This window comes from Enhydra lutris, unplaced genomic scaffold, assembly GCF_002288905.1.
Source record: "Enhydra lutris kenyoni isolate GAN:26980312 unplaced genomic scaffold, ASM228890v2 scaffoldscaffold26, whole genome shotgun sequence".
NCBI lineage: Eukaryota > Metazoa > Chordata > Mammalia > Carnivora > Mustelidae > Enhydra > Enhydra lutris.
Window position 1 is genome coordinate 27,310,450 of NW_019154110.1, and position 15,095 is coordinate 27,325,544.

The 15,095-nt window shown below is 58.9% G+C and overlaps 1 protein-coding gene across 1 annotated transcript; it reads left to right on the plus strand.

Moving 5' to 3' along the window:
- Positions 1-18: 18 nt before the first annotated feature.
- Positions 19-14,669, plus strand: LOC111151775 (contactin associated protein 1). The gene is made up of 24 exons (XM_022509973.1): positions 19-285; positions 1,162-1,263; positions 1,357-1,550; positions 2,016-2,163; positions 2,258-2,461; positions 3,067-3,251; positions 3,795-3,938; positions 4,621-4,882; positions 5,901-6,050; positions 6,309-6,480; positions 6,945-7,051; positions 7,194-7,313; positions 7,685-7,888; positions 8,103-8,259; positions 8,343-8,470; positions 8,770-8,955; positions 9,435-9,656; positions 9,913-10,152; positions 11,282-11,635; positions 11,806-11,933; positions 12,337-12,430; positions 12,639-12,884; positions 12,985-13,032; positions 13,508-14,669. The coding sequence occupies exons 1-24, from the start codon at positions 222-224 to the stop codon at positions 13,804-13,806; spliced, it is 4,158 nt and encodes a 1,385-aa protein (XP_022365681.1). The 5' UTR covers positions 19-221; the 3' UTR covers positions 13,807-14,669.
- Positions 14,670-15,095: the final 426 nt, after the last annotated feature.

Genomic DNA, 15,095 nt, shown 5'->3' on the forward strand with positions numbered 1-15,095 from the left:
TGGGAAGGAGAGAGAGAGCAGCAGAGAACCTGGAACGACAGAGAGAGAGAGAAGGAAGAAGGGTTGGGGGAGAGAGAGGATAGAGGGAGGGGTGGGTTAGGAAGAGAGACAGCGATCCGCTGCGAACCCCAGGAGGAGAACTGGGAGCCCGAAGTGGACCTGGAGCCCTAGCCGGAGCCGGGCCCTGGGAGGCGGCCGCCGAGACCCGTCAGCCCTGCACCATGTGTCTTCGGCTCCTCTGCATCCTGCTCGCCGTGGTCTCGGGAGCCCGAGGCTGGGGCTACTGTGAGTGCCGGGCTCAGGTGCAAGCAGGGTGGGACCCGGGAGTCCGAAGCCTGCAGGGCGGGTCCAGCCGCAATGCGGCTAGGTGGTCGCGGGTCCCTTCCCCGCCCGGCGCGCGCTTGCTCGTTTCCATCATTTTCTGCCTCTCCCCCGCGCTCCGCAATGCAGCTCCGAGGCTGGCGCGCGCTCCCGGGCCGGTGCTGGGCTCCGAGGAGCCAAGGATTCAGTTGGCTCCGGGGAGGGATTTGGGACTAGGATCCAAGCAGGAGCTGGTGCCTGGGCTTGAGGGTTGGGGATAAGGGTGGTACTGGTGATCCCAGCTGGGGTTAAGGTTTTGCCAGGATGTGGGGCTGGGCTTGGAGCTGGCCCAGGGGCTAGGGTTTGGGGCTGGGGCTGGATTTTAAGGCTGGGATCCAAGCAGGAGTTGGTGTCTCTGATTGCTGCGAAGGTTGGACATGGAGCTGGTGATGCTGGTATGACTGGCTGGGTTTGGGACCAAGGCCTGGATTTGGGGTTGGTGAGGGTTGGGGGTGCTGATGAGTGGGATCCATGATAAGGCTGGGGCTGGATTGGTGCCTTGGGCTGACTCAGGTTTTGAAAGATGCTAAGGTTGTGTTTGGGGGAGTACTAAGCCTGAGCTGGTAGGAGGGCAGTCACAGACCTGGGGAAGATCCGGCTTAGGGGTCCCCCCAGAAGAAGAAGGCAGCCCCCCTGAGTGTGCAGCTGTTGCTGTAGCCCAGGTTGAGTAGATGGCTTAAGTTAGTGCTGGGGTGCCTGCTGGGGAACAGAGAAGGAGGAGCTCCAGTTGCTCAGTGTGCCTGGTGTTTGGAAGGACCTGGGAGGGGCTCCACGACCAAAATGTCTGTTTCCCCAACCCAGATGGCTGTGATGAGGAGCTGGTCGGGCCTCTGTACGCACGCTCCCTGGGTGCCTCCTCCTACTATGGGCTCTTCACTGCGCCGAGATTTGCCCGGCTGCACGGTGAGCCAGGCACCGCCCCAAGGTGTGGTGGGGGCCCTGGAGGGCCAGGCACAACAGGAGAGCCAGGGGTAAAAGCCCTTGCCTCTTCTATAGGCATAAGCGGATGGTCTCCCCGAATCGGGGACCCGAATCCTTGGCTCCAGATTGACTTAATGAAGAAGCACCGGATCCGAGCTGTGGCCACCCAGGGCTCATTTAACTCATGGGACTGGGTCACACGCTACATGCTGCTCTATGGGGACCGAGTGGACAGCTGGACACCATTCTACCAGCAAGGGCACAATGCGGTATTCCAGGCCCCCCTGTGCACGCACTTGGAGAACCCCCTCAGTTCTGCAACCTGCTCTGGGCACTGGCTTGGGGGAGATGAAGGAGGAGGAGATGGGGACACGTGTGAGGAACAGCGGCTTCCCGTGTGGGGATTCAGTCCAGAGGGACGGTCCACTCACCGTGGGTGCAAGACTTTCTCAGATGACAGGGTTTCACATACTTTAGGGTCAAATCTGGGAGAGCTTCTTGAATGAGGTGACATCTGAGTTGAGCTCGGAGGAGATAATAGGATGGCGGGAGAGGACACGCTACGCTAGGTCATCTGTTTTTCTAAAGCCACGAGGGTCCAAGGAGATCAAGGAGAGCCTGCTTTCTGGAAGCTGATATTGGCTGGGTGTGACGACTGCGGGCTGGGCTGGGAGGCTGTGGAGAAATAAAGCAGAAGGTGGGGACCTGATCTCCCCTCTGCCCTTCCCCCTCAGACCTTCTTCGGGAACGTGAACGAGTCGGCGATAGTGCGCCACGACCTGCACTACCACTTCACCGCGCGCTACATCCGCATCGTGCCCCTGGCTTGGAACCCGCGTGGCAAGATCGGCCTGAGGCTCGGCCTCTACGGCTGCCCTTACAGTAAGACTGCGGGAGTCGTGGGGGTGGGGGTGGGGGCGGAGGGCTCGGGAATCAGTCTTCCGGGTCCTCGGCCCACCTGCTGGCCTTCGCGCAGAGTCCGACGTGCTCTATTTCGACGGCGATGATGCCATCTCGTACCGCTTCCCGCGAGGGGTCAGCCGGAGTCTGTGGGACGTGTTCGCCTTCAGCTTCAAGACGGAAGAGAAGGACGGGCTCCTGCTGCATGCGGAGGGGGTCCAGGGCGACTACGTGACACTGGAGCTGCAGGGGGCGCACTTGCTGCTGCACATGAGCCTGGGTGAGCTCCACCGTCGCGGGTAAGACCCCAGCGGCTTGGCTGCCACGCCCCTCGCGGCCCCGCCTCCGCGAAGCCGCACCCACTCCGGATCTTGCCATTCCTTACTGTTTGGACCCGCTTGCCTTTTCTGTGCACGGTCTGGCGCTAACAAAACACTGGACTCCGAGTCAGAAGATCTGGATGCCAGTCTCAGCTCCACCTACCAGTGGTGTGACCTTGGACAAGGAACCTCTCCAGTCTGTTTCCTCATTGTGGAAACCTTATATACATTACGTGTACATACACATACAAGCCCAAAGAGTTGTTATTTTGTATCTCATTAGCTTTTCATAACAACCATAGGATGAAGTAGAAGCAGCTATTGTAAAACAGGGGCCCCAGAGGGGTTAAACGACGTACCCTAAGTCACATACTCCCCAGTGGGCACCACTCCATCCCAAGCTGAAGATATCCAATCTCTGTATACCTCCTCCCCCCCCCCCCCAGGCTGCCCTGGGCCCTGTGCCAACCCTTCTCTGTGCTCCTGGATGCTGCTGCACCTGGGGGCTAGGCCTCTCTGGGGCTCTCCAGGTTGTAGGTCTGACCCTGCTCCTCCGTTCCCCCAGGCAGCAGCCCCATCCAGCCCAGGCCCGGTCACACCACTGTGAGCGCTGGTGGTGTCCTCAACGACCAGCACTGGCATTACGTGCGGGTGGACCGATTTGGCCGGGACGCAAACCTCACCCTGGACGGCTATGTACAGCGCTTTGTGCTCAACGGTGACTTTGAGAGGCTGAACTTGGACAATGAGGTGAGCAGAGTGGTTCATTTAGTCGAGTTGGGGTGCTGGGGGGTCCGTGGGAGGACAGCGCTCTCCAGTTCCTGAATCTCCTAGCAGCTCTTGGCAAACTTGTGGTTCACAGGCCTGGGTTGTTGTGGTTGTTGGTGTTGTTAGAAGGCAGATTTCCTGGGCACACCCCCCCCCCCCCACACACACACACAACAACGGACATGGGATCTGGAAATCTGGGTTTTGGGGATCAGATGAGATGAGAAAATTGCCCCATTGAATTGCCCAACTCTGTGGCCCTGATCTGCAGATAAAGAATCCCAGACATGTTAATTGACCTACCCAAGGGCATGCACCCAATCTGTGGTGGAGTCAGGGCCAGCACCCAAGCCTGGGGAGGCCCAGCAAGCTTCCAGCTTGAATAGCGATGCTGGGGAAATGTGTATTTCAAGTCTTATATAAAGCCAGGCTGGGAGCCTGGGAAAGCCTGGGGAGGAGGAGAGAGAGAGGGGCATGAGCTTGTACTGGCATCCAGGGAACCTAACCCCTTTGCCCCGCCCGCAGATGTACATTGGGGGTCTGGTGGGCGCTGCGCAGAAGAACCTCGCTTATCGGCATAATTTCCGAGGCTGCATAGAAAACATAATCTTCAACCGAGTCAACATCGCAGACCTGGCTGTGCGGCGCCATTCCAGGATCACCTTCGAGGCCAGTGGGCAGGGCGTTCAGGGAGGGCGGGACATCAGAGCTGCTCCGAAAGCAAAGAGAATCAGATAAAAGCTGAGGATTCCTCTCTCCCTAGCCAAATGCTCAAGTGGGTGGAGGGCGCCATCACAGACTCACAGGAGGTGCAAAGGCCACCCCTCCCTAACCCCCAGCTGAGAAGCTGTGGTCTGGTCTAACCACATCCTCAATTAATGTTTGAGGAAAATAAGATGCAGAGACCGGGAGTGGCTTGGCCAGGGATCACCGAGTTGTACGGTGGTTGAGTCCGATCTTGAACCCAGGTCTGTTCTGGTGTGGTCCCCGTCCGCCACCCCACCCCACCCCACCCCAGCTCAGCAGCGAGTGTTCTAGTGCCTTCCAGGAAGCCAGGCGGAAGTTGCCTCTCCAGGCTGGGAGGAAGGGAAGGAGGGAGCGGCGGCCCATGGAGATGGTGTAAAGAAGTCACAGCCAGCAGAGAGTCCCCCAGGGCCGCTTGGTTGGAGACCCCCTCCACAGCTGGTTATGGTTGTGGGGAGTGGGGATGGTCAGAATGGGAGGTCTCCCCGCACACACTCCGAGGCAGTGTGGGGAGGAAGGTCCGAGACCACTATGGAAACTGAATTCCCCAGGGAGGCAGGCGGCTTCATTCTCTTGGGTGCTGATGGAGCCTCACCTTCATCCTCAGGGTAAGGTGGCCTTCCGTTGCCTGGACCCGGTTCCTCACCCGGTCAACTTCGGAGGGCCTCACAACTTCGTGCAGGTGCCTGGCTTCCCGCGCCGAGGCCGCTTTGCGGTCTCCTTCCGCTTCCGCACCTGGGATCTCACGGGGCTGCTGCTTTTCTCCCGCCTGGGGGACGGGCTGGGCCACGTGGAGCTGATGCTCAGTGAAGGGCAGGTCAACGTGTCCATCGCGCAGACTGGCCGAAAGAAGCTTCAGTTCGCTGCTGGTGAGGGGTGGAAAGTTGCCGGGGGTGGGGGGTGGGTAGGGGAGGAGGAGACCCCAGCAGGAGCCGGTGTGGGCCAGCACTGAGGAGAGGGGGGGGGGGGGGGGGGGGGGGGGGGGGGGGGGGGGGGGGGGGCGGCTGGGAAAAGCAGGGAGTGGCCAGAGGCTCAGAGTCAGAGCTGAGGGTCTAAGGGCGCTGGGAGCGGCAGGAAGGCCGAGAGTCCTGGTACACTCTAGCTCCAGGGGGCTCCAGAAGTGTTTGTTACTTGTTTGTGGCTTTGCAGACTCTGCCTCAGCTGCTAGGGTCAGGGAAGACAGTCAAAGATGTCAGCACGCAGTGGGAGCAGTGTAATGGCGGGGGTGGTGCCTGGGGGTGCTCAGTCAGTTCAGTTAGGCATCTGACCCTTGATTTGGGCTCAAGTCTTTATCCCAGGGTGATGAGTCCCTTGTTGAACTTCATGCTCAGCGGGGAGTCAGCTTGAGATTCTTTCTCTCTCCCTCTGGACCCCACCCTCCCCCACAGGCACTCTCCACTCTCCTCTGTCTCTCTCAAATAAATAAATCTTTAATATATATTATACACCATTTATTTATTTATTTATTTTAAAAAGATTTTATTTATCTATTTGACACACAGAGAGAGATTACAAGTAGGCAGATAAGCAGGCGGCGGGGAGGTGGGGGAGCAGGCTCCCCGCTGAGCAGATAGCCGGATGCAGGGCTCGATCCCAGGACCCTGAGATCAGGACCTGAGCCGAAGGCAGAAGCTTAACCCACTGAGCCACCCAGGCATGCCATGTTTTATATACTATTTATATGTTTAATGTGTGATGTGTTTTGTATATTATATATCATACACACACACACACACACACACACATACATATATATATATATATATATATATAGTGTAATGGAGGGCACATAGGACCGAATGAGGTCGCTGCCTCTGGGCTCCAGACACCCTTCTCTCAGAATGTGGTGCTTCCCACACACTCACTCCATCCTTTCCTCCTGCCCAGGGTACCGCCTGAACGATGGCTTTTGGCACGAGGTGAATTTTGCGGCCCAGGAGAACCATGCCGTCATCAGCATCGATGATGTGGAGGGGGCAGAGGTCAGGGTCTCATACCCACTGCTGATCCGCACCGGCACCTCATACTTCTTTGGGGGTAAGTGGGAGCCAACCCGGCCAGACCCCTGTCTCTGGGTGGGAAGGCACCACCAAACTCCCCTCAGATGGGGCTGCCTGGAGAGTTTGGTAGGGATAAATCCCCATCTCCCCTCTGGAGCCTTGGGGACTGGAAAGTCACTGCCATGGTCTCTTGGCCCCCTTCCTTCCTTCATGTCTGGCTTTCCTTTGGCATCTCCCTGGGGGAGGGTCTCTGGGGTCTCCCCTGGGGAGGGCCTCACAGGGGTGGTTGCTCCAGGTTGTCCCAAACCAGCCAGTCGATCGGGCTGCCACTCCAACCAGACGGCGTTCCATGGCTGCATGGAGCTGCTCAAGGTGGACGGTCAGCTGGTCAACCTGACTCTGGTGGAGGGCCGGCGGCTGGGATACTATGCTGAGGTCCTCTTTGACACATGTGGCATCACTGATAGGTATCCGGAAGCCCCTCTCCCTGCAAGAGGTGACCCCTCCAAAGCCCTCTTCGGTGGTCTCCTGATGGGATTGGCCTTTCTCAATAATCTCCCCCCTCCCACTCCCAGCTCCTCCGTGTCCCACCTGGAGATGATTCCTCCTTGGCCTCTCATCTCACCCTCTTGTCCTTCTTTACCTAGCTCTTCCGTTAAAGCGACACACGCGCAGAATGGAAACGAAGCCTCTGCTCTTGGTCCTAGAGGGTTTTCTTCTGTGGGGGAGGAGAAGGAGGGGGTGGGTACACAGTAGTCCTTGAGCCCTGAGGCCTGCCTTAATGTGCCAGCACTTAGGCATATACCTGGCTTGTTCCTCGGGGTCCTGGTGCTCTCAGGAGCCGGAAGTGAAGCCTGTAGGAATCAGACCCCACGCTCACGCTCTCGCTCACAGTAAGGCGCCTTCCCTTGGTGCTGACCCTCTTCTCTAGGTGTAGCCCTAACATATGTGAGCATGATGGACGCTGCTACCAGTCCTGGGATGACTTCATCTGCTACTGTGAACTGACAGGCTACAAGGGGGAGACCTGTCACCAACGTAAGCCGAATGGGGGAGGGGGCCGCTCAGGGACAGGGAGGCCAGGAGGTTGCTGGGGATCATGAGGCTGCTGGAGCCGGTAGGACTGGCCCTCCTCGCCCTCTGACCCCCTAACTGCTTTCTCCACCCCACAACCTACCAGCTCTGTATAAGGAATCTTGTGAGGCTTATCGGCTCAGTGGGAAAACTTCTGGAAACTTCACCATTGATCCTGATGGCAGTGGCCCTCTGAAGCCATTTGTAGTGTACTGTGATATCCGAGGTAAGTGACTCTGATGGGTGGTGAAGGGGCAGCTGACAAGGCTATGAGGGGGTGTTGGGGAAACATGGGGTTAAGGGGGGGGCAGGGGCTAGCAAGACTGAACTGTGGTGTGGGGGGTGTAAAGGATGGCAGAGGGGAAAGGGGACACTCAGGAATTTGTAATCTAGCCTTGCAGATAAATTCTAGCTTCCTGATCCAGTCCAGCCTCACATCTAGCCTCAACAATGTCGAGGGCCCAGAGCTAGGCTGGAACGGAGCTGCTTGGCCAACTTTATTGGCTCTGAGGAGCAGCAGTGGTGGTGGACATCGGCAGGGAGATGGGTAGAGAATGGCCATCTCGAGCCAAAACTCTGTCTCTTCCACTCCCCCAGAGAACCGGGCATGGACAGTTGTGCGGCATGACAGGCTGTGGACAACTCGGGTGACAGGTTCTAGCATGGAGCGGCCGTTCCTGGGGGCCATCCAGTACTGGAATGCCTCCTGGGAGGAAGTCAGTGCCCTGGCCAATGCTTCCCAGCACTGCGAACAGTGGATCGAGTTCTCCTGCTACAATTCCCGGCTGCTCAACACTGCTGGTGAGGGCCTGGGCTGCCGTGGGCGGGGTGCAGAGCTGGAGGTGAGCCCTGGTTGCAGGGGGCGGGGGGGGGGGGCTGGGAGGAGGGAACCAGAGAGGTCAGCTGGAGTTCTTGAACACTCGAGCAAGGATCTGGGCTGGTTGGAAAGGGGAGAGAGGAGCCCACGGGCTAATGGAGGGATGGGGCCTGCCAATGGCCCCCACATCTTCCCCAGGAGGCTACCCCTACAGCTTCTGGATTGGGCGAAATGAGGAGCAGCACTTCTACTGGGGAGGCTCGCAGCCCGGGATCCAGCGCTGTGCCTGTGGTCTGGACCGGAGCTGCGTGGACCCCGCTCTGCACTGTAACTGTGATGCCGACCAGCCCCAGTGGTGAGGGGCCGAGGGCCAGGGCGCTCAGGATTCCAGGGGCAGCGGAGCAGCAGGGGCTGAACCGCTGCGTCCTGCCCCCACAGGAGAACCGACAAGGGACTGCTGACCTTTGTGGACCATTTGCCCGTCACTCAGGTGGTGGTGGGGGACACGAACCGCTCCAATTCTGAGGCCCAGTTCTTCCTGAGGCCTCTGCGCTGCTATGGCGATCGTGAGTGGCAGAACCCTTTTGTGTGCCCTCCCCAGGGTTGGCTCTCCAGTTTCCAAAATTTAGACCACCTGACCCACTGCAGGTCTCTCGGACATCCTGCCAGACACCCAGCTCCTGCCGGGATGGGACCCCTTCTGTGTGGTTCCCCTGCTGCTCATTCTCTTTCATTAGACCCCCTTCTTCCCCCCTCGGTTCCCCCTAACTGTTCTCCTTGCCCCATCTTTCCCCACCCCACCGGGGGCTCCCTTATTTCTCTACCCTCTGACCTCCCTGACCAGGCTTTCCTCCTGGTTTTGCAGGAAATTCCTGGAACACCATCTCCTTCCACACCGGGGCTGCCCTGCGCTTTCCCCCGATCCGTGCCAACCACAGCCTTGATGTCTCCTTCTACTTCAGGACCTCGGCTCCCTCGGGAGTCTTCCTAGAGAATATGGGGGGCCATTACTACCAGTGGCGCCGGCCTTACGTGCGGGTGGAACTCAACAGTGAGCAGGCAGATGCTGGGAGGGACATGGGCTGGACGGAGATCTCTGGCGGGAGGTGGGGTAGGCAGAGGCTGGGGGAAGGGGCAAAGGCAGGCGCCAGCACGGAAAGGGCTTTAGAGAACGGTAGGTTCTAGAGCCGGGTCTGTCTTGGTAGCAGCTTTGTGAACTTGGGCACTCGCTTCAGCAATCTGGGCCTCAGGCCCCTCACCTTCAAGAAGGTACTTGGACTCCTGAGGTGTTTTCTGCCTGACCAGTTACACTTCTAACCTCAGCAGTGGGGCTGGGAGGCTGGCTCCGGGGATCTGCAAATTTGGGAGAGACCCGGAGTGTAAGGTTTTAAGGAGTTTATGGGTTTTGTCCCAGGCTGAGGAGAACTAGAGGGACGTTCAAGGAACTCTGAGGAGTGAAGAGGAGAGGTTGTATGGAGTGAGGAACCAGTGGGGTCTGAGTCCTTTCTCCCCACCCCCTGCGTTGTCCAGCCTCCCGGGACGTGGTCTTTGCCTTCGATGTGGGGAATGGGGATGAGAACCTGACAGTACACTCGGATGACTTTGAATTCAATGACGACGAGTGGCACCTGGTCCGGGCGGAAATCAACGTGAAGCAGGCCCGGCTCCGTGTGGACCACCGGCCCTGGGTGCTACGGCCCATGCCCCTGCAGACCTACATCTGGCTGGAGTACGACCAGCCCCTTTACGTCGGTGAGCTGCAGCCCTGCGCCAGGTCTGAGGCCTCCTGCCCCTTCCCACCCTCTCACCGCAGCTCTCCTTGCTTCCAGGAGCCCTGTGTCTGAGGTCCCGACGCCCTCTGCTGCGGAGTGGGCCAAGAGCTCACCTCTCCTGTCTAGGCCATGGATTTTATTCCATGCTCTCACCCCCCTTGGCTCCCTTCCCAGCCCCAATACTTACCCCTGCCTCTGGCTCTAAACCCATTTCTTGACCTGCCCGCCCTTCCCAGGATCTGCAGAGCTAAAGAGGCGTCCCTTCGTGGGTTGCCTGAGGGCGATGCGTCTGAATGGAGTAACTCTGAACCTGGAGGGCCGTGCCAATGCCTCGGAGGGTACCTCACCCAACTGCACAGGCCATTGCGCCCACCCCCGGTTCCCCTGTTTCCACGGAGGCCGCTGTGTGGAGCGCTACAGCTACTACACGTGTGACTGTGACCTCACGGCATTTGATGGGCCATACTGCAACCACGGTCAGTGCAGCCGTTTATGGGAGACCCAGGAGCCACAGGGCGCAGAGGGGTATTGGGAGGGCAAGGGAAGGATGGTGGGTGCAGGGTCAGCACCAGGGAAAACTAGAGTTGTCCCTGGATTCCTGAGCTCTGAGCTGGGACCGTCTCTGAGCCAGGACTGCTGAAGGTGATGGGCGACTCCAAGCCATAAAGAGGCGCGAGGAGGGGATGATGCAGCGGGTGTTACTGAAAGAACTCAAAAGCAACCGCCAGATAACTTACCCATCTTCCCACTGTCACCAAGATATCACAGGCTCCCCCCCACCCCTGCAAGCATACCCAGCTCAGGTGGTGCAATGCGCTCCCATGCCATTTCCTAGTTGATAATCGCTGAGCTCCTAAACAGGTGTCTACAGCCTGGTTCCTGGTTAAGGCAAGCCTGGACATTCACCTTAGCAAGATTCTGCACGTGCCCCCAGACCACATCCTTCCTAAGGCTGGTCTAGGAGGACGCCCGTGCAGGAGCGTTCATGGTGGGAGAAGTCTCCCGGAGCAGGGACTTGCAGGGACTCAGGGACCAGCGGAGGACCTTGGGTCTTGGTTTGGGGGTGAGTAGTGGAGACTGTACCAGAGAGGATCATGAGACTTCGATTCTTTTTTTTTTTTTTTTTTTAGATTCTATTTATTTATTTGCGAGAGAGAGGGAGCAGGAGGAGGGGCAGAGGGAGAAACAGACTCCCTACTGAGCAGGGAGCCCGACACAGGCTCGATCTCAGGACCCTGGGAGCATGACCCGAGCCCAAAGCAGACGCTTAATTGACTGAGCCACCCAGGCATCCCCATGATACCTCGATTCTAATCATGGCTCTCTGCATACGGCATATCCTTATGGAAGTCACTAGCCACTTCCGAGACTCGGTTTCCCCCATCTGTAAAAGGCATAGGTCGTATTGGATGATCTTTTCCATTTCTCATGGTTTTAAGACTCCATTCTGGGACCTAGAGGCTCCAGGGGACCTGACAGTGAGTGAAGGCAGGCTGTGATAGTGGCAGAACGTGAGGCTGAGGTCCAGGGTGCATGGGTGGGTGGGTGACCTACAATGTCTGAAGCCAGGAGCAGCAGTGCTGATCCCCCTCCATGTGCCCTCAGATATCGGCGGATTCTTCGAGCCCGGCACCTGGATGCGCTACAACCTGCAGTCTGCTCTGCGCTCGGCGGCCCGGGAGTTCTCACACATGCTGAGCCGCCCGGTGCCGGGCTATGAGCCGGGTTATGTCCCTGGCTATGACACTCCGGGCTACGTGCCCGGTTACCACGGGCCCGGGTACCGTCTGCCTGAGTACCCCCGGCCCGGCCGGCCGGTGCCCGGGTACCGAGGGCCAGTCTACAATGTCACTGGAGAGGAGGTGTCCTTCAGCTTCAGCACGGACTCCGCCCCCGCGGTCCTGCTCTATGTCAGCTCCTTCGTGCGTGACTACATGGCCGTGCTCATCAAGGAAGATGGTAAGGTCCCACAGGGCCCCCAGCCCCAGCTTCCTGCAGGGCGCCCTTCACTGTCGCAGCTGCTGGTCCACTGGGACAACCCCCACCCCGACCCGGAGCTCTCAGAAGAGGGGGCTGTGGGTACTGAGTGGATACGCCGTTTCTCCCCCTGCCCCACCCCCATCCCGCAGGGACCCTGCAGCTGCGGTACCAGCTGGGCACCAGCCCCTACGTGTACCAGCTGACCACGAGGCCGGTCACGGACGGCCAGCCGCACAGCGTCAACATCACCCGCGTCTACCGCAACCTCTTCATCCAGGTGCGCTGAGGGACAGGGACCCCCTCAGGATGCACCCAGGCAGTGGCCCCAGGGACGTGTCCAATAGCACAGGGAAAGTGCATCCCAGTTTACAGAGGAGCCTCAGGGGTCTTGCGTGTTGCTCTGGGAGGTGATCTGGGGAGGTGGATGTTCTCATGTCTGTTCCATAAGGCAGTGAATGGGCTCGGGGCGTCTCGGGGTTCCCCACCAAGGCAGGCCACCAGCAGCTGCCACGACGGGGCTCAGAACGAGGCTGCCGGGTTGTTCACACTGAATCCTTCAGTGGGTGGCTGTCCACCTGCGGCTGAGCGAGGGCTCCCCAGCAGCACGGGAGTCCCCACGTGGGCCTGGTTTGGTCAGTCTCTGGTTCTCCCTCCCTCCGCGCCTCTCCCCTGCCCCTCAGGTGGACTACTTCCCACTGACGGAGCAGAAGTTCTCGCTGTTGGTGGACAGCCAGCTGGACTCACCCAAGGCCTTGTATTTGGGGCGTGTTATGGGTGAGCTGAGGGTGCCAGCGTGTTTGGGGCGAGGAGCATGGGGGTGGAGGCGCGAGGGAGCCCTGGAGGACGAGGGAGCCCCAGAGGATGAGGGAGCCAGGGTGGCTGCGAAGGCAGCAGTAAGGAGGGGCCGGAAACCCGCTGGTAGTGAGTGGGGCAAGGCTGGGGGGGCCCAGCCCCTCTCCCTCTGGGCCTGCCTCTCCCTCAGAGACCGGCGTAATCGACCCAGAGATCCAGCGCTACAACACCCCGGGGTTTTCGGGGTGCCTGTCTGGCGTTCGATTCAACAACGTGGCTCCCCTCAAGACCCACTTCCGGGCCCCTCGGCCCATGACAGCGGAGCTGGCCGAGGCCCTCCGCGTTCAGGGGGAGCTGTCCGAATCTAACTGCGGAGCCATGCCGCGCCTTGTCGCAGAGGTGCCGCCCGAGCTGGACCCCTGGTATCTGCCCCCAGGTGGGTCTGGGGGACACACAGAGGAGGGAGGGTCGACAGGGAAGGGCAGCGGTTCTTAACACGGAGGAGGCTTCGCCTCACCGGTGCCTTTCCCCTCCAGACTTCCCGTACTACCACGATGAAGGATGGGTTGCCATACTTCTCGGCTGTAAGTAACAGGAGCACTACCTTGACCTCATTCCGCCCTCTGTGGGCATCCCCTCCCTGTCCCGGACCCCCGGGCTGAGGGCGGCGAAGGCATAAGGCGAGGGAGCACACACACGGATGAGCCAGGCTGTGTGGACGGCAGCAGAGCCGTGAGCTGCCGAGTCCTCCGTGTCTGAGGACACCACGGACTCTGAACTATTAACATGGGGCTCTAGCAAAGGGATGAGGAGAAAGAGGGTGCAGCAGTTTCTAGAGAGGTGAGAAACTGGGGTAAGCCCAGGGGTGTGGAAAGAGAATACGGGAAACCGAAGACAGCAGCGGGGTGAGCCCGGAATTCAGACCTGCAGGACACTTGGGACTGGCTTGACACGCGCGAACTGCAGACGGACACGCACGTACCCTTTTGGCCAAAAGCATCCATGTGTGTCTGCGGAGAAACCCCCAAGATCGGCCCTGAACTCTTTTTTCCCTTGCAGTTTTGGTGGCCTTCCTGCTGCTGGGGCTGGTGGGGATGTTGGTGCTCTTCTATCTGCAAAATCATCGCTACAAGGGCTCCTACCACACCAATGAGCCCAAGGCCACCCATGATTACCACCCTGGCAGCAAACCTCCCCTCCCTGCTTCAGGCGCTGCCCCGGTCCCAGCCCCTACGGCAGCTTCCACCCCAGCCCCAGCCCCAGCCCCAGCCCCAGCCCCAGCCCCAACCCCAGCCCCAGCCCCTGGTCCCCGGGACCAAAATCTCCCCCAGATCCTGGAGGAGTCCAGGTCTGAGTGAATCAGGAGAAGGGCTCTAGGGACCAAGTCCATCTCCTCTGAATCCCCCAATTCCCACCTCTCCCCACCCTGTCAGGGACATTTGGCTCCTCTTAGCTGGTTCCGCTCATGCAGAGAGGCCCCTCCTGCCAAGTCTGGTAGGCCGAGCTACAGATGGGACCAAAGGGAGTGGCCAGCCTCACTGCCTAAACCAATGCCCTCCCCGTCCCCATTTCCCCAGGCTCCTGGTTGTTTGCCTGCCCCAAAGGAGAAGCTCCATGGGGTTGAGACAGGCCCCCTCTGCCATCCCTGTCCCAGCTGCTGCAGGGATTAACAACAGAGTGCAGGGGAGATTAACCGCTTCCCTTCCAATATTCAGTCTCAGCAGGGACAGATGTGTGGGATTGCCCGGATGCACAGGGTATGGGGGGAGGAGGCTGCTAAATCATATCCCCTAGCCTCCCCCCTGCCCCGCAGAACATCTTCCATCTGCTTCCACTCAGTTGGGGGTTAGGGAAGACTTTGTTGCTGTTCCCCACCTTCTCATTTTTGTTTTGTACAGAGACCGAGAGGCCTCGCTTTTAGCACCTTAGTACCTCCGCTGCTTCACATGCTTTAGCCAAAGCCATAAAAAAAAACTTGCAATGTAGAGAGAAAAATGCAGACACACCAACTAGCCAGCCCTCTGTTCTTCCTCCCTCTCCCAATATGCCTTGGTGCCTGTCCAAAGGCTTGGCCCCCTCTCCAGTGCATGAGGAGTCTTCTTTCCTCCGCTCAGAGATGCTGCTTTGTTTGCCCAGGAGGTCATATTCTTTATATATATTTTTTGTTGCAAAGTCTCTCTCCAGAGAAACTCTATATATTACTCTAATTTTATAATTATCAGTTTATATATAAAAGAAAAATCAATCGACTGTCCTGTGCTGTGCCCACGGTCTGTAGTTTTTGCTTCTCCCGTGTTGGAAGTCTTGTGAGGTCTGCTGGCCACTCACCCAGCCCGACCCAGCCTCCACTCTCAAGCCGTGCACTCAGAGCCAGAGCCGTCCTAATAAAGCAGAGTGGCAGAGCCCCAGTCTGTGCGTGGTAGCTGGCGTCATGGCGAGGGGATAAGTGGGATGCTTTTAAGGGACCTCATCTGAGGGCTCAGGAATTTCTACGAAGAGCCCTCCGGATCCTTGCATCACTGACCAGGAGCCTGACTGGCTCTTGCCAACCCCCTTGCCCCCCCAACCCCAGACCTCAGTGGAAAGTGGGCGTTAGAATGCTAACACTTCAGTCCGAGCTCCCCCCATACTGGTGTCCCTTGATTCG

Bases quoted from the DNA above. Each gene is read 5' to 3' on its own strand.
- LOC111151775 (XM_022509973.1), top strand. From the start codon at position 222: ATGTGTCTTCGGCTCCTCTGCATCCTGCTCGCCGTGGTCTCGGGAGCC. The intron at 3,939-4,620 runs GCCAGTGGGCAG...CTTCATCCTCAG, and splicing joins ATTCCAGGATCACCTTCGAG to GGTAAGGTGGCCTTCCGTTG. The intron at 7,052-7,193 runs GTAAGCCGAATG...ACAACCTACCAG, and splicing joins GGGGGAGACCTGTCACCAAC to CTCTGTATAAGGAATCTTGT.